The sequence below is a fragment of the Phyllopteryx taeniolatus genome, chromosome 21 (assembly GCF_024500385.1).
Source record: "Phyllopteryx taeniolatus isolate TA_2022b chromosome 21, UOR_Ptae_1.2, whole genome shotgun sequence".
NCBI lineage: Eukaryota > Metazoa > Chordata > Actinopteri > Syngnathiformes > Syngnathidae > Phyllopteryx > Phyllopteryx taeniolatus.
In genome coordinates this window covers 3299138-3324592 of record NC_084522.1, presented here as the reverse complement: position 1 = coordinate 3324592, position 25455 = coordinate 3299138, and the positions used below count along the sequence as shown (strand labels likewise).

Genomic DNA, 25455 nt, shown 5'->3' with positions numbered 1-25455 from the left:
TCCTTAAATATTAAACCTTTGGGGTTGGAAATATACAATGCTTTTTCTCTAAATCATCAAAAAATATTTCTTGTGAAAAAGCTAAAAATAAAAATATCAAATATATTTTTTAAATTCTAACATAAATATGCTACTTTTTGGGCCAAATACACTGTACAACAATTCTAAAAAAAAATAATAATTCTCTTATGAATGTTCAACCTTTTGCAGAAGACAGGCAACTTTTTTTCCTAATAAATGACAAAGTTTTTTTCTTAAAAAAGAATACAATTTTCATATTGAAAATATACGCCCTTTCTTACAAATTTACAACAATTTTGTCAGTAATGTATTAGTATTCTTTTCCAAAACTGTCCAACTTGTTTTAAAAAAATATTCAACTTTTTCTAAAAAAGAAAATGAAAAAGACACCTTTTTCATCGAAGAGAAACCTATACCAATTTTTCTAAAAAATGTCCAACTTTTTGTTTGAATAAATACAACTTTATTGCAGAAGCAAATCTAAAAAAATACGCCTTTTTTCATCCAAAAATATATGTACTTATATTTTCCCCCTTGAAAAGTTCCCCCCTCCCCCCTCCAAAAAAAAAACCTTACGTCTAATGTCCACACAATGATGAGCGCGGGAGAAGGAGTTCGCAAGTTAGCAGAAGTGTCTGCATGCACTTTTATTGCATGGAACCAAAAAGTAACATCGACAAATGTTTGCATTTTCTTGTCCCCCTCAAAAGAGCAGCAAACAAATGAGCCTTACTCATCCCACCATGCCACATACGGTCGTGCCTCGACTTAAGAGAGACTGACTCGCGAGTCAACTCGCAAGTCAAGGCACCACTGTAAATACATGGCATCGCTCGTGTCCATTGTTGATAGAGTCTCAACAATCGTTTAGTGAGGTTGATAGCAGATAATCCTGAGACGACTTTGAGCGCCCGGCCCACAGGGGGCGCCATTATGCAAACATTTGGCTGGACTGCTGCGTGACGCGGATGAAGGTGGTCCTACGGCTCAGCTCCTTCAGCTTGGCGGCGCCCACGTAGGTGCAGGTGGAGCGTACGCCGCCCAGGACGTCGCGGATCGTGCTCTCCACGTCGCCCCGGTACGGCACTTCCACCGTCCGGCCCTCCGACGCTCTGATGTCCACAAAAAGTTGCAAAAACAATTTCAAAAAGGGACAAACACTTTTGGATCCTACATGAAGCCAAATTTGAGCTACTGAGAACTAGGGCCAACTCTAATTCTGAATAATCGTTTTTACAGAGATTGTGGTCATACATTTATTTATATATATATATATATATATATATATAAGTACATAACAGTTTTAAAAGTTAATATTATTTATTAAAAGAAAAGCAGTCAAAAAGCATAAAGTCAGTTTATAATATCTCAACTGGTTAAAAGGTGCTTAATGCTTAATAATTTATTTGCAGTTAACAGGTTCAATTGATAAAAGGTTTCTCTTCTGTCTGTGAAACCCCATGTATAATTTAATGCCACCTAATTGTTCAGTTCCATGTCAGTCATTCTGTTTCTTTATTTTCCATTGGTTCTCAGCGAAATCGCGAAAGCCAATCATTTCACTCCTTTGCGTCAGGGCGGGACAAAGTGGCGCAGTGTCACACAGGTGAAATTAATCAAGTTTGTCACTGTGGTGTGAGCAAGTGGCGTTATTACCGGCAAGGTTGACCACCCGTGGTGATGATAATTAACTAGTTTGTGAGCTACTCGAGGTAAAGGAGTGCTAAATGTTGTACTTGTAAACGGGCTGTGTAATGCTTGTTAGCCACTCGCTAGTTAGTTAGCTTAGCATACTCGTTTCTGCGCCTTGATGCCATTAGCCTAGCTTTAGCTTTGCATGCTAAAGCTAAGTTAACGTGAAGTGATGTCATGTTTGACAAAATGTATTTAAAGGGGGATGGTGTTCCGGAGGACGCAGCCTGCTGTTTTCTCAGAACTGCTGTTTTGATTTGAACCTCATTCTATGCTGCTGTATGCACTGAGTTGACTCTTCACTGCTCCGGTACGAGCTAGTGGCTATATGCTATCGCCTCGTTCCCCGTTAGCAATGCTAACCATCTGGACAGTGAGTACTGAATGATTTATGCAGGTGCTTTTTTTTTTTTTTTTTTTTTTAAACTATTATTTTATTTGAATGCTTAGTTTTGAGTGAATTGGCCACTATAGTTTGTCTTCCTGCACTCAAGCTTCGTTAACAGGCCTGCAACTAATTATCCCCAAAGCATTAACTTGAGTTAAATGGGTATTTGTGTGGGAGTCCTGATTCAAATTAAAATATATGTTTAGGGATTTGTGTACAACACAAACTCGGGCCCAGTAATCTCATAAAAAAAATTCTAGCCATTCGAATATAAAATTACATTAGACCTGGGTTACATATATTTGATATGATTATTAGTTTTGTGCAATAGTGGTCCAATTAACTGTCAAAGCTGTGAATATTTCATGAAAGATAACAGTCACTCATACAAACATAAAAAAAGGTAGTGCAATAAAGGTCTAAATTCTAGCCCATTCTAGTTCTGTGTCACATCTAATTTTGGAGCCGGTATGAATAGTGTTACCTGTACTCGGCCACGCCCCCCACGTATTTCTTCATTGCCGTGTCGGAGCTCATCCCGTAGAATAGTTTGAACTTTTTGCCGTTCTTCTCGATCAAATCGCCCAAGCACTGGTCGTGTCCCGCCAGCATGCCGCCCATCATCACAAAGTCGGCGCCTGCACCTTTTGTGGCGAAAGGTTACACAATTATATGAGGAAAACGGAAAGTCATATTTGTTTTTTTTTCTGGAACAGAAAAATAAGATACAAATTTGACAAACTTTTGAGTTTCCCCCCCAAGAAAATAATCATATTTTGAGTATACAGTGTGACATGGTCGAATCCCGCCACCCTGGTGTCTGATTGCTTTGAGTCCTCACGTGTTGAAAAGAACGCATCACTCATTTGCTCACCAAAGGCTTTGGCGACATCGCCAGGGCAACTGCAGCCACCATCCTGAAGATGTTGGGTGGAAAACAAATAAAAAAACAAAAACATTGAAATCAGTCAAGTCACCCGCACAGGCCTTCACTTTGTGTGATCGCTCCCTCTATTGGCCACCATCTGCAATGCAGCATTCCAGTATAGTGAACAGCAACTAGACCTGAGGCAACTTTTCCACTTCTAATATGCTATTATTATATTACACACATGCTTGTGTAATTCTATTATTCTACGTACAGAGATGATGTGTCCTTTGAGGCCGTGGGCCGAGTCGGCGCACTCAATGACGGCACTCAGTTGAGGATAACCGACACCCGTCTTGATCCTCGTCGTGCACACAGACCCTGAAACACACGCACAGTTATATGATGAGCAGTTCAGGTGGATGTAATAGTGTTATCATTATGGTGATTGCCTATTTTGAGTAATGCTTGTGCCTGTGCTTAACAATACATTATAAATGTAGTTTTTGTATTAGTTTAAATTCATTTTGATTAAAATTTTGTTTTAATATTTAATACCTGCTGCATATGTTTAGGACAATTTGGGTACATTGTATTTTTATTTGAAATTAACTAATTTATATTTCATTATCAAAAATTCTAGTCATACAATATGAATTTTTTTAATTCATATTTTTTAAATTTGTATTTTTGCATTTATTTAGCTTAACTATTATTGAATTAGACTAATATACTAGTTAAAAAAATATTTAAAAGCAACATTACATGTACAATTTAATGAATTAGTGAGGATAAGCGGTAAAGAAAATGGATGCATGTATAATTATGATTATTGTATAATAAAGCAATGGTTTTCAAAAAGGAACTCTGTATGAAATGTACCAAATAGTATGACTGGTAAGTACAACCACAGCATAAGGAGCAGTGCTGTACCAATGCATATTTTATATTCAGTACAGAGCAATGATGCAATTATAAAAAATAAATATATATATATATATATATGCTGCTTCTGAACTCTGCCTAGTAACAAGTGATGTATTTGTCAGATTTTTCTGCGAGGCGAGGGTGTGCCCACCTGGTCCAATGCCCACTTTGATGATGTCCGCCCCGGAGAGGATGAGCTCCTCTACCATCTCCCCTGTCACCACGTTACCGGCCTGAGGAAACATCCAAATGTAAGGACTTAAGGTCAAAACTCATCAGAAAAATAAATACTAAATACAGGGGTCCACTGTATAGGGATTTTTCCCGAACGCAGGGACTGCGGAATCATTCACTAACTCCCTAATCATTATATTTATAGTGGATTTATTACGGAACTATCTATGTATGCCATTTAAAAATGTGTGTGTACCATGATAGTGTGCATGGGGAACTTCCCTCGCACCGCCTTGACGAAGTCAACAAAGTGCTCCGAGTAGCCATTGGCCACGTCCAGGCAGATGTACTTGAGGGCGGGCACGGCCTCGGCGATGGCGCACAGCTTGTCCAGGTCGCCGCTGCCACTGCCCGAGCTGGCGGCGACGTGCTGATGTCGTCACGAAAAACAAGAATGAAGTTAGATTATAATTTTTTTTTTTAAGGACCGTAAAAGTTTCTACGTTAGAATAAGCTGTTTTTAAAGTATTTAAAAAAAAAAAATGTGTATGTTTTTAAACTTAGGGAATTAGTCATTATTTTCATTCTTTTATACGAAAATATGTATTTAAAAATATTTTTGAATAAATCCTGTCTTAAACTTTTTTTTTTTCCAAAATATTTGTGGGAATAGCTATTTTTTTCAGTTGTATTTTTTTCAGAAAGTTTTCTAAACAAAGTTATGAAAATGCAGTACTGTAGTTCTATTTTATTATATTTTTTATTTTTTTAAACTATAGTCAATACTTTTTCCAAAATAAAAAGTCAATGTTACAAGGATGAAGTCCTTTTTGTTTGTCATAAGTCCCAAAAGGACCCAAAATGTCATAGTTGCAGTGATTATTTTTTGTCTCCAATAATATTAGACTTACCTCCAAGCACTCTGGGTGATTAGCAGCAAAGTTCTTCCATTCTTCCACAGTGTAGTGTTTGTGAATAGCTGTGAACAGCGTGTGCTGAAACGGGCACAGTACACTCGTTACTCCAAGGCACCATAACTGTGTGTAACATGGACACACAGATTTAGTTTAGTTTCTCCCCTGGTGTATACTGAACAATACTATTATAAATCAGGGGTCACTAACAGCTCACCAGTGATGGAACATTGTGATTTCCTGGGAATGTTGTAGAAAGGATCATTTTTAAATGTAAACGCGTGAAGAGATTAATAGGAATAGTGTTGCATGTTGTTGTTATAAATGCCTGTTAATTATTGTGAGAGGTTAACATGATTGTTTTCAAATAGATGAATACAATTGTTTTCAATTAAATGTAATGCGAGCAAATTTATTTCAAGTGTGTATCAAACCGGTAGCCTTTTGCATTAATCAGTACCCAAGAGGTACTTTTTTTTTTTAAATTTAAATTTTTTATTTTTTAAATTTGCAATGTTGAGGGTATTATTGGATTGTTTCGAGTAAATATAAAATGGAAAATATATATTTTTAAACTGGATAGTTTGGAATAAATTTGGAATTTAATTTGACATAATTATTTTTTTTTTTAAATGTCCCTACTTTGCTGAGGACTCGGGCCATCTCAAAGGTTCCGGTGGTATCCATGTTGGCGGCGATGATGGGGATTCCAGAGTACGTCTGCTTCGAGTTGCGGAATGTGAAAGTCCTCTGCAGGTCCACCTAGTACCAAGTATTACCACACATTACAAGTATTGGCAAATGTTACTCTCTCTCTCGCGCTTTCTCCTCTCCTCTTCAATTTGCGCCTGTCCCCGGCTTTCTCATCCAATCACAGATCAGGACTCAGCCTATACACATTCATGGCCTTATGTATGTTTTTTTTTGTTTGTTAAATTTAATATGTAAAGGTTAACATGCTTTAGATTATTTTCAAACTTCTTCCACTTTGATATGTGGGGGGGAAAAAAATAATGCTTATAACTGGGTGTGTGTAACCGCCTTGCATGAACGCCCAAGTAAGCTTCAGTTGTTCTAGTAGGCTTTTTTTAATATCACAAAAACCTGGCATTTGAACTGGGATGTGTAGACTTTTTATAACCGCTATACTGTGTGACTTAGTTGCACCTCTGATGCTGGTGTACCTAATGTAGTGTCTGAGTGTGATCACACATTGGCGAGCGCACGTGTTGTCGAGCTGCCACATTGGGAATGTGAACGCTCCTATTTTTAAACGCCTTTTTCCCAGAAGTCCTGCGGGACTCGTGTTGCTGCGGACGTCCCGCTCGCTCCCGTTCCAGAAACGCAACAGTCACGTGACGACGTCATCTCACCTCACAGTAACAATTTAGAATATTGTAGCTTTGTAGATGGGCTACAAGCTTGCAATACTTTAATAAATGGGTTATGAAAGACATACCAGAAGTCATATTTTTCAGGAAAGTTATTATTTTTTTTTTTTTAAAAGGAAGTTGTATATTCTAAAGTAAGACATTTCTTTGAAGGGGGAAAAAGTCAGCTTGTTATAAAAAAATTTCAGTCAAAAATTTGAGGACAAAAAAATGAATAAATTTTACAACATTGAGGTTCTATTTTGGGGGGGGACAAAAAAAGTTATTGCATATGAAAGTCATATTTGTAACTAGTTGTAATTGTATACTAAAAAAATAAACAGTTTTATATAAAAACGGGCTGTTACCTATATATTTTTTTTAAAAAGTAAAGAATTCTCAAAAGGTTGTATATTTTCCTAAAATGTTTCTAAACAAATTGTGGCGTTAAATATGTAATTTTTCACTTTTTTTTTTTTTTTTTTTTTTTTCCCCCCCCCAAGACAGCAAATGTTTGTTTTTCTAGCATATGATGACATAAATTTTAAAGTTTTATGACCCCACACTATTATTAACCTTTCCCATGCTCTTAACGCTTCCAATTAGGCCTGGGGCTATTAAATATTTTAGAATTGATTATACTACAGAACCATTGATTATGACAAAATATAGTTTATACTCTTTTTTTCATATATTCCATAGTTTTGTGTATTTTTGAGAATTGGCCATTGTCTGCTGAGGATAGCCAGTTTGCGTGCTCGCTGACTCTGAATTGTGCTTTTTCTTCTCTACTGTGAAGATTTTGGGGTTCATCTCTTTTGGGTGGGCTCACTATCTGGCAAGCACGGACTTGTACTGCATCTCTCCTCTTGTTGCGGCCCACAAGAAAGCTTGAATAACTAATATAATCAAACCTAATCATGGTCACGTGGAGCATTTGTGCGCTCAAGTGTTTTTCCACCTTTGGAGAAGGTCACGTTACTCTCGGAGGGCAGCGATTCGCTCTGATGACACCACAACAGTACATTCATTGGGAGATATGTTTGCAACATATGGTAAAAACAAATTTGGCTTTTGAAGCATCTCTGCTCCCTGGATGCAACAGTGTAGCATGACGCGGTCGTTACCTCGGAGCGACTCTTCAGGCTGCTCCTTTTGGGCCGGAACAGGACATCCTTGAAGTCCAGCTTGAGGTCTGCGTCCACACGAGGCATCCTGGATGAAGATGATGATGTAATTCCTTTGAGGAAGGCTACTACTACTGCAGCAGCGGCGGCGGTCCCGTGTCCGAAGCCTGAACCACCAAATCCGAGCCCGCGGGATGCCAGTTTATTTATAGCGAATGGGGGCCCAGCCCTGCCCCCATGGCTTTATTTGGGCTTTCACACCCTACTCCTCCACCTCCTTCTCTTCCTCCCTCCTTCATCTCCTCTTCCTCCAGTGTCACACTCGCACACTTACTGCAGTGGTGTGTGCTGCAGTGCTAAAGAGCACACCCGCTGTCCACTAGGAGCATTGCGAGCAAACCACAGGAGGGACACGAGCGCTTTAGAACAGGTTGAAAATGCTTGCATCCGGCACCAGTGACTCTTGTCGACACTGAATCCGGCACAGATGTTCGTTGTGATGGCGCACGAAAATCTAATTAGAGCCTATGCTGTGAAACACGCAGTCAGCCATTTTGATTTGAAGGTGATGTTTTACAGGCATTAGTACGGCTCTCGGAATATTAAAAAAACATTTCCATCCGGCACCAGTGCATCCAACTGGCACAAAATCTGGTCCAGATGTTTATCATGACAGGATGCATGAAAATCAAGTACCCATTCACCCATGCTGTGAAACGAACAGGTAGTCGGCCATTTTGGTTTGAAGTGGATTTAGGCCATTTGCAGTTGTCGTACCAGATGCAAATCCCCTAAGAGCTACTTGGAAAAATAAACACCTGGCCCTAAATTAAAGCCGTTTTCCCACTCAGGAAAACTTCTATGGCTAATTGAAATGCAATTTGAAAGTGGACCACCAGGTAGCAGCATAGTTCCAGTCAACAATGAAATGTAGGCCGCACAGCCCTCTCCTGTAATTTTCTCATTTTGAATGTCATTTTATTAGCAAAATACATTATGCATTTCTCAAAAGTGGATACATGACAAATTACATATTTATTTTATGTCTTTATAAGCTCAACAGCTATGTTGTGCATATCAAACCTTTACATGTAATACATTTTTTATTTTTAAACTAACCCAATTGTCCCACTGGGATAAATAGTTATGAATCTGAAACAGAAAGTAAATTTGAAACTGAATTTAGTGTCTTTAAGATGCATTTATTGGTCTTTTCTTCCGGCGAGTAATTTCTATCAATAGAAATCATATTAAAATTGCTCTTGTGGGTCATGGTAATCATTTTAGGTCAAGTGGTCGAGTCTAACGTAGCAATACGGAACACAGTCAGCTTAATTACTACTCTATTTTTAGTTTGCTTGTGATCACGCACGCACGTTTTATTCGAATTATTACATGAAGACAACATCTGGAAGGAGTTTTACATTTTTCTTGAGTAAAATTTAATATAATTCTATATATTATTGATTATATAATTAGAATTTAAAAAAAATATTTCTTGTGATGCGGGCAAGCTGGAGCCTCTCCCAGCTATCTTCGGGCGAGTTAAAATTAAAGTATGTTTGTAAGTAATACAAATGTTCATCTTTTTTTACTATTAGATTATTGCCATGTGGTGTCAATGTGTTTCCAAATCACGTATCTCTCTAATTTAATCTACTACTACTACTAACTAATATATATAAAATGAATAAGCCTTTAAGAAAGATACAACACAAAGAATCTATACCAATGATTCAATTATGAAGATATTTACAAATAATATATACATAAAACAATCAAATTTCATGCATGCCAGATCCTAAATTAATTTCAGTAACCTTTTAAAAATAGATTAAGAATTTGTACAAAACGAGAGAAATATTTACAAAAATGTAACCGTGCCATGAAACGTACACAGTTTCCTTATCAGCGGTACTCACGCAGCTGCATGGACCACATCGTTGCTCTGTGGACTTAAGCAAACAAAAAATGATGTATAGCAGAATACCTTTTGGACTATTTCTTAAAATATGATCAATGTCAAGTACCAGCAGTCATGGATGAAAAAACAAAAACATGACTTTCACATCCTCTCTCCTTGTCAATATTTGATAAAAAAACATCAACCCTCCCAAGCTTTTTGGGGAAATATAATTAACCAAACCAGTTGGCATTGGGATCATAACACTAAAATGTGTGTCAGGGATTAAAAAAAAAAAATGTTGGCAAAAGAGTTAACTTTTTTTTTTTTTTTTTAAATTGCCTTTTCACTGCTAAAATACTGTAAATAAAATCAGACCACTAAACTATACTACCATATAGAGAGGAATAATATATATATATATATTTCTATATATACACACACACAAACACCTTTGACACACCTTTCTCTTAAAAACCCGTCAGTTCACTTAAATATTTTGTCAGCTTTCCTCGTGGTGAACTCATGTATTCATGTTTTGTTTCACTGCTGCTGTGGTGCTAAGATGCTACTAGGCTAAATGAAGGAAGTAAATAGGATTTGTTTAAAAAAAAGGCATAATTAATTCCACTCATTACTCAGTCAACGCATCAAAACCAAGTTTGTATTCAATAAAAAAAAAACTTTAATACTTTGTCAAAAGCATAACATCTTACAGAGCGTAGAATGCTTCAGAAAACAGAAACAAATCGCTAACTTCTTTGCAGAAAAATAAAAAACACCAAAAACATTGGAAACGAAGACGGCGGTGCTGCTACATTAAGGCCAAACTTTTAAAACAAAACAGTGTGGATGCAGCTTCCCTGGTAAAGTGACTATGTACTTTTTAAATAGTTGACATTTAAATAATAATAAAAATAAAATGAAACGCAGGGCGGTATTGCACACATCTCTGTACCCTTTTGAAAACTCACCGGATATTTTCCTACAGCGAGAGGAGGCTTTTCAAGCAGGGGTGGGCCACCATTTTGATTTGAATCTGACATTTTAGGATCAGTTTAATACAGACTGCAATAACACAGCTTCACAAAGTCAGAACACAGCGGGTTTTAAGAAAAAAAAAATACAAATTTTTAATTTGAGCCCCCCGAAGCCAGTTTCACGTAGCAACATAAAATGTTGGAGCCATGTCGACTACGAGTAGACGCACAACAAAAGTCTCAAAGACTGAAAATACACAGGAAGTCTACCATTTTGCTGTGAATCAGGTTCAAAAGACGGATTCATCCCAGAGATTGAAGCACGAAACTAAATTGCAAAACGTGACACCCTGTCATTGCATGTGGTGGAAAAGCTCGATTTCAAAGTGGCGATTTTAGGACGAATTTGGCTTCAAAGAGATTTTTGTCAGACTAGTACTAAACTGGAGCCAACCATACTATACAGATGGGTGTCACCAACTTGCAAAGAATCTGGGTTACAGCACTGCATGCGGTGACGTTTGACTTTAAAACGACCATTTTAGAATCCTTCAAAAGACAGAACTAGAGATTTTGTCCGACTGCTACCAAATTTGAATACTAGACAGATGAATACTAAATTGCGAAGAATTAGGGTTTCTCATGTATGGCCCACAGACCTCAGGTTGCCCATCTTTGCTTTTGAGGAAGTTTTTTTTTTTATAACCCCCCCCCTGCAGGTAGTCTGGTTTGCGCTGTCCTTTGGCATGGAGTTAATCATAAATGGTGAGCTCAGAAACAGCTGCTAAAAAGCGGAGTGTCTGCAATGTGTAGACCGAATGCATGTTTATCCAAGACTTTTTTTAGCCTCCTCGTTGGCATGGAAACAAGATTAAAAACAACAACAAACTGCTTAAATAAAAGTTAAAAATGTCCAGGAAGCTTTAAAAAAAAAAAAAAAGGTAAAACAAATTAAATCCAGACAAAACAAGAAGGAAAGGGGAATGTGTGACGTATCAGCTCAACTGATCATTTAGATTCAGGAGAGCACTAAAACCATTTGGCAGCACACACACACACAAGCCAGGGGAGTGGTTTGTCTATCAAGAGTCCAGGAAACGGAACCAAACAACAACAAAAAGCGTCCGAGGTGGCATCCCTCACGTGTGCGTGAAGATTTTGTCGTAGTCGTCCCCTTCACAGTCGTGAGGGGAGGCCAGGTCGCGGCAGATGGACGCGGGGATGCCGCCGCCCACCACACGGTTGGCCCGCCGGTCGGCCATGGCCAGGTTGAGGAGGCTGGTGCAGGTGGGCAGGTAGACGTGCTGCACGTGCTCCACCTCCGAGCGACACACCGGACACAACTGCGGTGAAACAAAATGGAGGAAAATGCAGTCAGTGGTCTGTCCTCACGTCAACTGTTATTTTGACAATTATTAACGTTATTTTGACAATTATTAACCAATTTCAAGTGTCGAAAATAGCTCGAGAACGAATCCATTAACTCTCAAACTGTCTGAGAAGTATCGTAGAAGCTCCGCCTGTTCCTCACTTCCACTGCAGCATTAGGTCACCTCCAGATTCAAAGGCTGGATGTTTTTCTTTAGCAAAAAGAGGTTAGACACATTTGAGTAAGACCGTTTTGTTAAAATATAATAAATGGAATGCAACTAATAAAAATTGAATTTAAAAAAAAATTAAATAGTGGAGCCGCAGTAGAAAAAACGCAATTTTTGCAGGAGATCACCATTACGTTGCATAAACAATTGGAAGTCGCTCCTAAGACTTAAGAATTTAAACTATATTAGAAATGGGAGGCGGCACGGTGGAAGACTGGTTAGCACATCTGCCTCACAGTTCTGAGGACTAGGGTTCAAATCCCGGCCCCGCCTGTGTGGAGTTTGCATGTTCTCCCCGTGCCTGCGTGGCTTTTCTCCGGGCACTCCAATTTCCTCCCACATCCCAAAAACATGCGTGGTAGGTTAATTGAAGACTCTAAATTGCCCTTAGGTGTGAATGTGTGTGTGTGTGAGAATGGTGGCTTGTTCATAGGTGCCCTGCGATTGGCTGGCGACCAGTTCAGCGTGTACCCCGCCAGTCGCCCGAAGATAGCTGGGATAGGCTCGAGCACGCCCGTGACCCTAGTGAGGATGAAGCGGTACAGAAAATGGCTGGATGGATAGAAACGGGACTGTTTCTTTAACCAATCAAATTCAAATCCCCGATGTCAACATTTTTCAGTCCTTTGGTTGGTCAGAGCTACAGTAATCTTGTTACAGCCAACTTTGACCACAGCGATCTGCACACATCATGTACTCCGCATTTCATTTGACAATTTAGTCAAGTTATGAGATAAACATCGATTACGGCTCCAGATGTACGTAGAACAGTAGCATGCGGTTATGTGTGTTTGTATATTGTAGTACTGATGGTTTGTATAGTTGCGATGTGATAGTGGCGCTATTAAGACGCGGATCGAGTCTCCACTGAAGGCCCAGGTGGCAAATGCCCAGCGTACTACAGAAATTCCTGATCCTGAAAACAGTGGCGGCGGAGATGCGAGCCTCACCTGCAGCTGGTTGGCGCACGTCTGGCAGCACACCAGGTGACCGCAGGGACAGAAGGCGGCGTCGATCTGCTCCTCGCAGCACAGCATGCACAACAGCGCCTCCCGTAGTTTGTGCAGCCTCTCCTGCAGCGCCCGACTCTGCTGGCAGCTGCCGCAGTCGGAGCCGTCATCGTCGTCGAAGCCGTCCTGGCGACTTGGCGAGCGCGAAGCAGGAGAGCGTTCGCCCCCAGAGCGGGACATCAAATCCACCACGCCGGCGTTGTAGAGGGCGCGGCGGGCGTGGTCGTAGACTTCCTTGGAGGTGCGGCGGATGTCGAAGACGTACTTCTTCCCCAGGTTGATGTTCTCGTTGAGAAAGAGCGAAGCTAGGTGACCCTTGAAATCGCGGCTGTACTGCATCATCACCGCGTTGGTCACTGTGTCGCACCTTAACAGACGAAAACAATTGTACAACTTTAAAAATTGACTTTTTAATGGCTTGCAAGTTTTCGAGTTACGAGGCACCTTTTATGGATCTGGTGTGCCAACCACGGTGGTAGGAGGAGCTAAAGTGACTGTCCGCTTACCGGTAGAAGGCGTGCGTCTCCGTGATGGCGCGGTACAGGCCACTGGCGGCGCGGTTGCTGATCAGCTTGAACATGAGCACCGCGCTGTCGTTGTTGTCCTTGGTGACGGTCAGGTACACGGTCTTCCCAGACTGGGTGGCAATCTGAATGACAGGGTAGCTGACCCTGTACAGTGGAGGCAGTATTTATGATTGAGGCTTTTGGCTGAGGGATGTCGAACTCAATCGTTGGAGGGTTTGGTGGGGGGGGGGAAAAAAATCAAAATTCAAAGCACAATTTAGGTCATGGGCTGAACAGGATCATTTATTGAACAGACTAAAATTAAACATTTTTGAATGTAAATATGGTAATCTGTGTCTGGGGGTGGGACATACCGGTTGATGAGGCTGAAGTCCTCCTTGCACACAGCGATGCCTTCGGGTCCTACGCCAATGGCCAAGCGCTGGCCGTGGGCGTCGCGGGCCCAGTGCCACTCCACGCCATAATGCTCCAGCGAGGAGACCAGCTGTAGGGCTTGGTACTCCACCGAGGACTGGCTCAAGCCCTCTAGGGCCTTGTGTCTGGACACGATGCTGCAATCACAGGTCGGCGGTTACTCAGGCTGACAAAAAAAAAAAAATAAATAAAAAAAAAAAAAGACATTCCGATCGATCTTTTACAGTAGTCGAGGAACGGACTACTACATGACCCTTTGGAACGGTCGACATGTTGCGAAAGAACTTCATGTGCAACGCCACTACTAGAGCACGGTACATTCAATGTGTCCGCTTACCTGTTGACCGTGGCAGGACACGGCTCCTCACCGCAGAGCTCCAAGTACCAGTACCGGGCCGTGTTTTGGTTGTAGTCGCCAAACTCGGCCTGGGCCAACAGGGCGCTCAGTTCCTTGGCCTGCTCCGAGCCCATGCGTAGGTGGCCATTCTGGAGGTCCTCTTTCACATGTGTGAAGAAGATGTGTCTGATGGAGAAACCACAACTGGTTACCGCTAGGAACTGAGATTCAGTATACTAGAAGTCTTTGTGTGTACAGGCTGTAGTCATTTTCAATGTGACTGGCAAGTCACTGGGCCAACTGGAACACAAAGACGCAGAACAGGTGGGCTCAGCACAGTCACAATGACTCACTTTCTGTTTTCAATGCCTCAGCAAGATACACAACGAGAAGTTCTTGCAAAAAGAGACAGCTGAAAGAGCAGCAGTAAGTCTCACCGCAGTCTCTCCGTCGGAAGACGGATGGCGCTTTGTGGGGAAATTCTATCAGCCTACTCATCTCAATCAAAACGAGGCGTTGTTACGAAGAGAAGCCGTTTTTGTTTGGCTTGAACAACATGACGAGAACACCGTGTTCTGGCGTGGCCAAAGAAAACAGCAACCACTCTGAAAAATACACATCGGCTGGGGGGGGGGGGCGAGCTGACCATTCTTTTGTCCATAAGATGCAAGGAATTCTTCAACAGCAGGAGACAAGAACACCCTGACATCATCACAGAGTCTCTGAACTGAAGGAACACCAGCAGGCAACTCCTCCTGCAGTTGACATACGGCACAGTATGTCACCTTAAGGATATTGGAACTGTAAATCAGGTTGGGCAGGCCTTCTAGTGACTCATGTCAGTAGACTTTTTAAAGCCTTGTATCCAGCACCGAGCTGTCCGGTTCAGTTGGGAGCGCTACATATATCTGACAAAAAAAAAAAAAAAAAAAAAAAAAAAACACCTTTCAGACAGGACCCAATGACCCACCTATCAGTGGTCATTTATAGAGTGTGGGCAGTGAGTTTCCGGTGTAAAACTTCACACTGTGGCCATGGCGGTTGCACCGCTGACACTAGGTCAGAAGCCTGTGAATTATCTGGTCGACTTCTGCTGGGGAAAAGGCCAGCTATGATGGTCAGTGAGAAATACCGGGAATAGGGAATAGCAGAAAAATCGCAACAGGTGTGTGATGTTTACCACCTGATATTAGCTTAATCCCTCACATTTGTCATTGACCACCACGATTTTAAGAGATTCCGTGTTGGTAACATTTCAGGTGTATAAATGCCGGATGCGGCATTTTTTTCAATACTAAAGATAGTATTGCAGATACTAAAAAGATCAAGTTTTACCCTGGTAAACAACTAAACAGTTGACATTGCCTCTTCTGAGGAGGTTGTCCATGGAGGACCACCATAAGACCGTGGCACTCTTCAGGGACTGGCCCAGACTCTTGAGGGGCGAATCCGTAGCAGCTGTGGAGGCGTGTAAGCAAACGTCAGTGAGCCAGGGCTGCTCCCTATCAAGCCAGACCATAACAAGCCAGCCAAGTAGCCCACCAGCCGTGGGAGTAACAAACAAGTGCTTTGATATGGTGTCAAACATCCCATTCCAAGCCCCCCAAGCTGCCTCAGTACACACACAACAAACACCGTTCCATTGTGTCAGGCCCAGCAGGCGTCACGTGTCACAGTGCTGCTCGTTTTGCGACCTACCTGATGTAAACAATAGGCGGGAGAATAGCAGGGTGCCTACCCGGGGTTACTATAGGGCAAGGCAAGGGCCGGGGTTACTACAGTTCAGGCGGAGCGATGATCGTCGGCGTGTCGCTGAGCATCAATGCGGCAAAGCTTGTTTCGGGGGTCGACATTTCCTCGATAAACGCAACTGCAAACCGCATTTATTTACGGTTGGGTGCTGAGCTTTCCCTCAACACCCGCTATACTAAATTGGTATTCTGCAGCGTGTAGACCTCTGCCAAGGTCAAACTGTCACAGTTTGGATCTGGTTCAAAATTGTAAAAGCTTCAAAGTACCTAGTATCCACCACAGCATTTTACCATTCCGCAATGTTCTGTCGTTTCTGTAATCCTACCAAAAGAAATGGTCATAAACACTTAAAATCCTTCACCGAGGTCCTAAAAATACAAATTAACGAGTCAACAGCAGCACAAAGTGTCTCTGGTTTAACATGAGTAAAGTGTGGCAGCAGTTTTAAAAGTTGTTGAAAAATTATTTTCATTTCATCCCATTTTACACTCCACGTTTTGTTGCTTCTGTAATCCTGCCGAACAAACAAATGCAGATAACAACCTAACATCCTTGGCGTCGGTCCTAAAAATAAATGTAACACGAGTAAACCGCAGCGACGCCAGTACGCAGTTGTGTCAAAAGGTGCTGTAGCTTGGCTCAGGACAAACTATTATTATTTTTTTAAAACAATCAACTCGGAAGTTGAGAGCTCTTCAATCCTGACTGCCTTGAGGTGGAATGCAGGGGAACTATGAACTCTCCCACAGAAGCGCCACAAAAACAAAACTGCTTCTCACGCTGGCTTTATAAATAAATAAAAACTGTGCGGTAAATAATAACGGCTTGAGAGTTTGGTCAGTTTCCCGGTGATGGAGTGGAACTCCTGCAGGGCACAGCTGGCCGAAGGCAGACAGTTCGCGGCCAAAAACCTCTAGTGGCACCCGGCGGCAGATTCTTGTGCAAGCTACCGACGTCCCTTCGGGAAAAACAACAAATACTTAGCTGGGATCAGTCCTGTTCGCTCAACAACTGTTATTAGCAGGGCATTTAATAGGTCCTAAAATTTAGTAGACTTAGACTTCACTAAACGTAATGCATCTATCTATGGTCATCTAAACTTGTAAATCAACATACCACTATTTACATTTAAAACAAAACCTGACGGATGCCTTTTAACTCGGCCTTGCAACCCAAGTGTTGAAAAAGCAAATCCAAAATGTCGGTGCACATTCTTTAAAGGGTGGACGACCAAACTGGTAGCAAAGTCAAATAAAGGTTCTCCTCTAGTGTGTTCCAGCCTCCTCTATAAAACCATTGTCCCACATTAGGGTCTGCCACCCCGTTTGGGATGACGAGAACAAAGCGTCCCTACACAAAGTGAAACCCAACACCGCTGCTTAGATGCCGCACTCGCTCGCAGCCAATCGCCCGCAAGAGTTTTCATCCCAACAATGCGGTTTGTGCTGGCGTTCCAAATGCCGGGGTTACTAGCAGTCAATGAACTCCAGTAAACTCTCTCTCTCAATAATCTGCACTGAGAAACTGATGTTTCCATTGTATGGCTCTCGCTGCTTTGTGCAGAGATGACGGCAAACGGCACTAAAACAAGCTAGCTGTGGGAATGAATAGACCCTTGCATCCACTTTTTCACACCCTATCCTATAAACTATAAAGTTTGACGCCATCTGGCGCCCACAATGGATGGCATTCACAAAATAGCCTTGCAATTCAGCGTCGCCCAGTTGTCTAGGATACCTGCTTTCCATTGGGTCGGATTTCGACAAATTCCCTGTTTGAAGTATGTCACAGTACAAGTGATGGAATTTTGCCCAAAATGGGTGTTTCAAACAAAAGGTCAAGTTCCTGTTCAATTTGGAACGTGGCTCATTGAGACATTTACTCAACTCAAGGGCTGGCATGTATATTACAACTTCTCCACCCCCGCCCCCTGATTTCTTTTTTTTGGGGGGGGGGGGGTGGGGGGGGAAATTCCTCTGTAGTTAAACTTTAGCTCAAGGCTAAACAACAAAAAAACTCTTACAAACACAGAAGGTTAAACAGATTAAATACTTCTGTGTGCCAATCGACTGTGTCCTGCCGTTGCACCCGACTAAATCAAATAAGGGGGAAAGAACAACAACAACAAAAAAAAAAAAAAAAAAAAAAAACAGCCCCCAGGTAATGACGGAAAGATGTTTGTTGGGCTGCATCACTTAACTACAACACACAAGCATTTTAGGGGGAGAGATCCTTGCCACTGGAAGGTCTCCATGTCCTTACTTCACTTCTTCAAGAGACACTTTAAGCCTATTTCATGCATTTAAGAAGCTGGACTTTTATAAAAAAAAAAAAAAAAAGAGCGCGAGAGAGAGACAGATGCGGTGTGCGATAAACTCAAGTCCGGCTAATTAAGGAGTTCTAACAACAGAGCAATGTGCTTTTTAATTCTGCTTCAAGTAGAAAGTCAACTGGGTTCACTTGGAAAAAGCAGCCTTGCTCAAAGTCAGTTGATTCTGACGTTAGCGCTGATGTCTGTGCTTGCTAAAACATGTTTAGCATGAAAGTCATATAGGAATATATAGGCATGTTAACCTTAACGGCCAGTAGTGCGCTTATTCACTGTTGCAGACTGTCAAAACAAAAAGCAGTCATTTTTCCAGTCTATGAACTAGCAAGGCTAATGCTAAAAACGAAGCAACGTTCGTCATAATTCCGCTCCAACCAGATAACTTAGTTTGCAGCCAGGCACTGAGACCATCCTAGCATGGTGGATGCTAACGTTAGCGCCGACACCTGTGCTACGATGTGCGGTGAATCAGTTTTGTATATGTATTAATAAATGGTTATTTTGCCATCAAACCAATGTTTTGGTTGAAACCAACTGATGTTCTACTACTGATTATTAAAGAACAGACAAAGCCAGAAACAAGCTTTTTTTTTTTCCCCCCCTTGTGAAACGAGAGTAATCTTTCTATTGTTAGGTTCTGTGCTTCTATTGACTTTTGTCTATTGTTATTATTGTCTTGAAAGGTCAGTCAAAATGCACTGAAACGGCTGACAATACTGGGGAACTCCGCTTTGAAAACAGCTTCCAGTCAATCAGTTCATTACTGGGGATCAAGCCATGAGGCGACCCTCGTTTTGAGGCATTCTGAGATCATGTGTGGCCAACGGGCCCTATGCACGGCATAGACTAAAAGAACCTGAACGGCGTGCTCGGGGCGACCCCGCAAGTACGACGTGGCAGGCAAGTGGCGACTTACGTAAGCTCTTCTGACCGTGCTCAGTGCAGCGCACGTTGCGTAACGCAGATGCCCTATAAGACGACGACGACGACGAAAAAGAAGGAACGGGGCCATTTAGATATGGTGAACAAGCTTGGAACTCTGAGCCCACTCTTGTTGGCCTTTGTTACAAAGTGCTGAACTCAGTCACTACACTTAACATGTTTTATACATGCGCACACACACACACTTGACACAATACCGCATAAACAAACACAGCCTAGATTCTGATGCGTGTAGGTGTTAATGTTCCAAAACGTCCAGTTGAACATTACCTCCATGTGCACGCATGGATGATCTCAGCACCTTCTACGCGTGTCTTTTGTGTGTGTGTGTGTGCGTGCGCGCGCGCATGTCGATGAGCTTGCATTAAGTAGGTCAAGTTGACGACGGCTCGAAACAAGGCTCCCTTGCGCAAAGTCAACACGTTTGAAAGAAATCAGACTTCAACTCAGCGAGTATTGGAAGGCTAGCGGCGATGGCAAAACGTGTGATGGTAACCATAGAACAGCAAACGGCGACACAGGAAAGTCTCTGTTCAATGTGAACAATAGAAAGATTGCGAGACTTCACCCCTGGGCATCTAACAGGTTAACGCAACAAGTTTGCTTAGCTTTTTCTTTGGCTTTTATTGTGTTAATAACCATAGAACTGGAAATGGAACTTATTGCGGCATGCAAAAATTCCTGGCTACTCAGAATACTTTTTTAAAAACTATTCACCCGTTTAAAAATCTAATCTTACATTCATTGAAATAGTTACGTCTATTGTAACTCCAAAAAAATGCCTTTTACTTAAATTTACAAAAAAAATGTAAAAAAAAAAAAATGTTTTACATTGTTTGTTTCATCAGAAGAAAACAATTGATTAGTGAGCCACTACAAAAATTATGGAGAGAGTCAGATCTGGCCATGAGTTTGACAGAGTTTCACACCAAGTAATTTGTGAGTAAATTGACAAGATCGTTATTATTTCCGCATATACTTTTTGGTTCGGTGGGACGCCGCGAGAGGTTTTCGAATATGTGAAAATATGGGCCGTGGCTCAGTACTGTCCGACGCAAGACTCAAGACCCTCAAACTAATGAGCTTAGACAAGCAGAGTTCCTGACTCAGTGCTTGCGAGTCCCACGTGTGTCTGTGTCTATAAATAGAAAGGATTTGGACGTAGCGCTTTCTACTGCACATATTGTGGCGGCTCTGTTTGTATGATCAATGCTGGATCAGTCGTGCTGGAGCCTATCCCAGCTATCATCGGGCAGGAGGCGGGGTACACCCTGAACTGCAGGGCACGTACAAACAAACAAACCATTCGCACTCACATGCACACCTACGGGCAATTCGGTCTTCAATTAACCTAGCATGCATGTTTTTGGGATGCGGGGGGAAACCGGAGTGCCCGGAGAAAAGCCACGCAGGCACGGGGAGAACATGCAAACCCCACACAGGCGGGGCCGGGGATTGAACTCCGGTCCTCAGAAGTATGAGGAAGACGCTCTACCCAGTCGTGCTCCGTGCCGCTCACCCAAATGTATGGGGGGGGGGGGCGAAAAAAAACAAACATTTTGTAGAGAATACATAAAACTGAAATAAATAAAAATGACTTGAAACGGATAAATGAATGTTTACCTTTGTAGAAGCTATAGCTTTTGAATATTTTTAGACTCAAGTATTCTGCCCATTATCCCATCGATTACCAGCAATCTGATAAAAAAAATATATATATATATATATATATATATATGTTGCATTATTCACCAACAATACCAACACGAAAACAAACATGCATGTGAGGTGCAGCTATTATGTTTGTCCATTAGGGGTCACCATCCTCATGTACACTTTGGTCTCGTTCGACTTTGAGTGTGTGTGGCTTTAAATGGCAGGGCCTGGCCTGGCGAGTGATGAGAGAGTCAGCAAGTGAGCGTGTAGAGTTGGTTGCTAGCTCAAGTTAGCAGCTAGCCGTTAACTAAACTAACAGTTAGCCAGTCTGCGTGTTGAGTGAATGGCCGTCAATTGCGGCCATAGAAGAAAGTTTATCACGCTTTTTTTTTGTGGGGGGGGGGGGGGGTCAAATATTGTTTAATAATGCATTTGAAAGTGCTTATCCTCGACCACTTGCGGGGGCATTACAATGATCTAACTAACCGCGGTAGGCTAGTTAAATTATCAAACATCGAAACATAAACTTCCAACGCTAAAAAAAAAGTCATCTTATCGTGCTCTTCATTCACACGTCCGCTGTCAGAACATGTGGCGACTCGCCCGCTTGCAAGCAGCGCTCCCCCACCCCTCAGGCCCATATTTGGCAACCTTTTGGAGGCAGAAAGTGAAAAGGCAAAGAGGACTCTCGGGGAGGGGGGGGCAGGGGCGTAGCATGAGAAGGGACACTTGGCCGCCTGCTTGGCTGTGACCTGCGCTAGATTAGCGAGGGGTTATCAACAGATGGCTGGCGGTGCGCACCAATGGGGAACGATGGAGTGGGGGGGTGTTATGTGATGGGGATGTGTGGGGGGCAATTATTTATTTATTTATTTATTTTTTAAAGTGCGATAAGAAGTTGACAGGTGCAGGCATGCAGATAGAAATACAGCCGTGGGACACTTTATTATAGCGTGATAAAGTATGGTGTACCGCCACAAGCATTTACATCATCAAGAGCAATATTTGTTGCATTCATTTAGCCTTTTTTTTTTTTATTTGACTAAAATTGATTGAATGTATTCATGTTCCTCATTCCTCAACAATTGGATCGTTAACTTACTGTAAATAAAACAGAATTTTCTTAATTCAATTGGTTAATTCTGTTTAAAATTTAACAGTTTGCTCTTTTGTGGCAGCTAGATTAGTTAATGACAATTTTAAATGTCAGGTAAATGTAAACAAATGCAGCAATTTGCACAATTAACCAAACTAAGCTTTAAAAAAAAAAACTTTTTTTAGTTAAACCTATTAGCAATTAGTAACTAACTAGTAAATAATTAGTTAAATATTTATGCAATTCTTTTAGAAAAATGACATTTAAACAGAAGATAAAAAAACTGAACTGCCAATAACGTAATGTAAAAAAAGTCAATTTTAATATAAGTCAATTTAAATGAATTTGATTTTATGTAAAATATGTAAAACGTAAAAATACAATGTCAAATTAGAATAAGCAAAATAAGCTAAAAAAAATGTCACATTTTTCATAAAACTTCAAATAGAAAATGGTCCATTTTAAAAAAACATTTACATATGCATGTAACAATACTAATTAAATGTTCCAATCTAAATTAATTAAGATAATTTGTTGTTTCTATGTGCCCTGCGATTGGCTGGCGACCGGTTCAGGGTGGAACCCGCCTCTCGCCCAAAGATGAAAAAGTCAAAGCTTTAAAAAATTTTTTTAAATCTAAATACATTTTTAAACATAAAAAAAAAAACAAGAGAAAACTGACGCCTGGCCTCTGTTGCGACGTTTCCCCGAGCGGCTGCTGCAAAAATGTCAAAGTGGCGTTTTGTTCTGGCACAATGCTCTTTCTCAGCATGAATGGGGGAGCAGTGACAGAGGTCGAATCCTAGGGTCGTGTCAAGAAGGGTGTGGGTCGTGGGGGGGCAAGCAAAGAGCCGCTGGCTGACATATCCTACCGTACCATAATGACCTTTAGTAACCCGGGAAGAGCTTGGGGATGAAGTTACTTTAGGGCATTTCGTGATCTGGAGGAAACTCTGCCTAGAAATAACGCTGATTTCCCCACCTTTCCCAAGTCCAATATCCGATTATAATCGATTTTTTTTTCCTCAATTGCTAAAATGAAAATTGGGATTTTTTTTTTATTTATCCTGTAACCAAACTGCTTTTAAACATTCCCCCCCAGCATTAACTGTATCAACTTCCCTTTTTAACACCATGTGTAAACAAAAGTGCAGCCTTTTGGATAAGATGACCCTTTAAACATTTTAATAAAACGTTATAAATGTCATGACATTTTATCAGTAAATTAACAGAAATCTTGCTTTGGGATTAACATGCAACAACAACAAAACTGTCACTGCCACGAATAGCAAAAATCTGCAAATAATTGATGCATCCCCCCACCCCCACAAAAGTGCTTGTAATTATGTATAGATGCCGCATGATGGCAGCAAAGCACAAAACGAAGCGGATCATAAAGCATCAACACCAATCATTTAGCATCTTCACAATCATGACAAACTATGGAAGCCACCAAGATTTAATTTTTTTTTATAAAATACAGATTTGGGGGGGTCGTCACGAACCCAAAACTCAAAAAAATCAATTAATCCGTGTAGAACCGAATTCTAAAGCGCATACATATACGCACCTGGTTTGTTCCTGCAGAATAAGATGCGGCTCGACAAAGAACTTGACCCGCAGCCGCAGTCGGCACGGCGTCAAGTTGTCCACCTGCTGGCAGATGCGATTGCGCAGGTTCAGCCACAGGTTCTCCCCTTTGCTGCCCGTCAACTGCAGCCCGAAGTAGTCCACCTCGATGATGCCCAACTTCCTGCAAACCTGGAAGAGAGAAGGAAAAAAAAAAAAAAAAAAAAAAAAAAAAAAAAGGATGAAAAACCCGATGGCGAGATGAGACGAACGCACCCAAGTTGAAGCATTAAACTCTTAATGATGCAATATTTGCAAATATCTACCATCTTATAATAGTCAATTCAATTATAATCAGGTTGATTACATTAGGGAGGGGGAAAAAAAGTTAAAATTCAAGTATTTAAGCATTTTATATTTTCAAATAAACATTTTTAAAACAATTTGTTGATTACATTGTGATTAAAAATAGATTAAAGAAAATGTCTATGCTAATAATGATGACGTAATGGGGAGGGAAAAAAAGGAAATTAGGAGAAAAATGTACATTAAGAGAAATAAAAGCATTACGTTAACAATAAACCCATATTTTGAAAAAAGTGGCATCAGCACATCCCTAGTTGTGATATGACAATCAATTGATATTTTTTCCCCACAAAGAGTGAGAATATTTTAAAGAAAAAGAGCAGCAATTTTACAACAACAAAGTTGTACTATTACAATCATAAATGTTTATCATATTTGTTTCTGTTGTATTTAGGTTCATGTGGGTATTTTTATATTCCTTTGTTTATTGCCCAAGACATAATTCGTTGCATAACAATACTTTAGGTGCACCACTCAAAAAAAAAAAAATGCTCCAGCCCCTCTTAACACTTTTTTTTTTTTTTTAAACTTAATTCTTGAATAAAATTTTATTATTATTTTTTTTTTTTTAATCACATTATAGTTTTTACCATAAACTTGATTCTTGTAATTTAATCACACTCTTGTCAAAATCAATAAAGCACAACAATACATTAAGGAGTTCAAAGTTTTCCAGGGGGTGGCTTGGCCCCCCCAAGGTAGCCCTCTGACGCTACGCCCCTGCGTCCACGCCCCCTCCTTCACAGCAGCAGCCGGAGGACTCGAGATTACTTAATTTGACAAAACTCTTTCACGGCGTGCATACCAAGTACCAACTTGAACAAGAACTAGATGAGAAATGCACTTTAATAAAAAGGGAGCCCGTCTCTCGAGGAGCACAAAGTTTCAAGTGTGGATTCCAACGGAGAAGCGGTCAGTGAAGGGAACGTCAAGTGCTCGGCGGTGAGAATGAACTCGAGTAACCTTTCGGAAAAGCTATCCGCCGGCTTCACTTTTGTTGCGTTTGCGGACACCGGAAATTTAAACTGACTTGTAACTATTTGCCGTGTTATTTCGTCAAATGCGTTCAATTCACGCGGAGCATTGAACGTCACACCGGAATGTAATTTTCGTTGATGTCAATAGACTTCAACAAAGCATGTCACCAACTCAAACGTTTAGTGTGTTGTTAATCAAAATTGCTTAAAAAAAATAAGAAACACGGCGGCGTGTTTTGTCGCGAAGCTCACCTTATTCAAGCAGTCTTCTCCGTTCGCCTTCGCGTCAACTTCCACTTCCATCACTACCGAGTCCGGACGGGTAACGTGGCAAAGCATTTTGGTTTCAATTCTTTGGTAGACGTGCCACTCAAAAGACAATAAAAACAACAACAAATCAAACAATCCTCCGGCGTTCTCGAATCCCCGACATTGAGCCCCTCTCGTCACTTTCTCTTCGCTGGTCCGTCCTGTTGGCGGACCTCCGCTCGCCCGCTCCTGACTATATCAATGGCGCT

General features: G+C 41.2%; 3 protein-coding genes across 15 annotated transcripts in view; 1 reads left to right on the top strand and 2 right to left on the bottom strand.

Annotated features, from left to right (window-relative positions):
• Positions 1 to 635: 635 nt before the first annotated feature.
• gmpr (guanosine monophosphate reductase) lies at positions 636 to 8104 on the bottom strand. Of its 2 annotated transcripts, none has more exons than XM_061759694.1 (9): positions 7482 to 8104; positions 5627 to 5746; positions 4982 to 5107; positions 4327 to 4500; positions 4048 to 4129; positions 3244 to 3350; positions 2976 to 3018; positions 2586 to 2745; positions 636 to 1133 (listed from the first exon to the last, which is right to left on the bottom strand). In XM_061759694.1, exons 1-9 carry the CDS (start codon positions 7566 to 7568, stop codon positions 953 to 955), a joined length of 1080 nt encoding a protein of 359 aa, XP_061615678.1. In that variant the 5' UTR covers positions 7569 to 8104; the 3' UTR covers positions 636 to 952. The 2 variants fall into 2 exon arrangements, with proteins under 2 accessions (XP_061615678.1, XP_061615679.1); XM_061759695.1 differs by having other exon boundaries at positions 4982 to 5065; positions 7482 to 8102.
• dtnbp1b (dystrobrevin binding protein 1b) overlaps positions 1171 to 25455 on the top strand; it is a 46885-nt gene continuing 22600 nt past the window's right edge. For 7 of the 12 annotated variants that reach the window (XM_061759707.1, XM_061759705.1, XM_061759709.1 and 4 more), the window contains exon 1: positions 5606 to 5740. The gene's annotated coding sequence lies outside the window, so the exon portion shown is untranslated. Of the gene's footprint in view, positions 1734 to 1914; positions 2087 to 4018; positions 4148 to 5605; positions 5757 to 24709; positions 24903 to 25455 lie in introns of those variants that run through there. The other 5 variants (XM_061759699.1, XM_061759700.1, XM_061759698.1 and 2 more) reach the window with 5 other exon arrangements.
• On the bottom strand, positions 10041 to 25446 carry mylipa (myosin regulatory light chain interacting protein a). The gene is made up of 7 exons (XM_061759692.1): positions 25190 to 25446; positions 23596 to 23786; positions 14251 to 14436; positions 13853 to 14050; positions 13479 to 13643; positions 12913 to 13339; positions 10041 to 11707 (listed from the first exon to the last, which is right to left on the bottom strand). Exons 1-7 carry the CDS (start codon positions 25274 to 25276, stop codon positions 11504 to 11506), a joined length of 1458 nt encoding a protein of 485 aa, XP_061615676.1. The 5' UTR covers positions 25277 to 25446; the 3' UTR covers positions 10041 to 11503.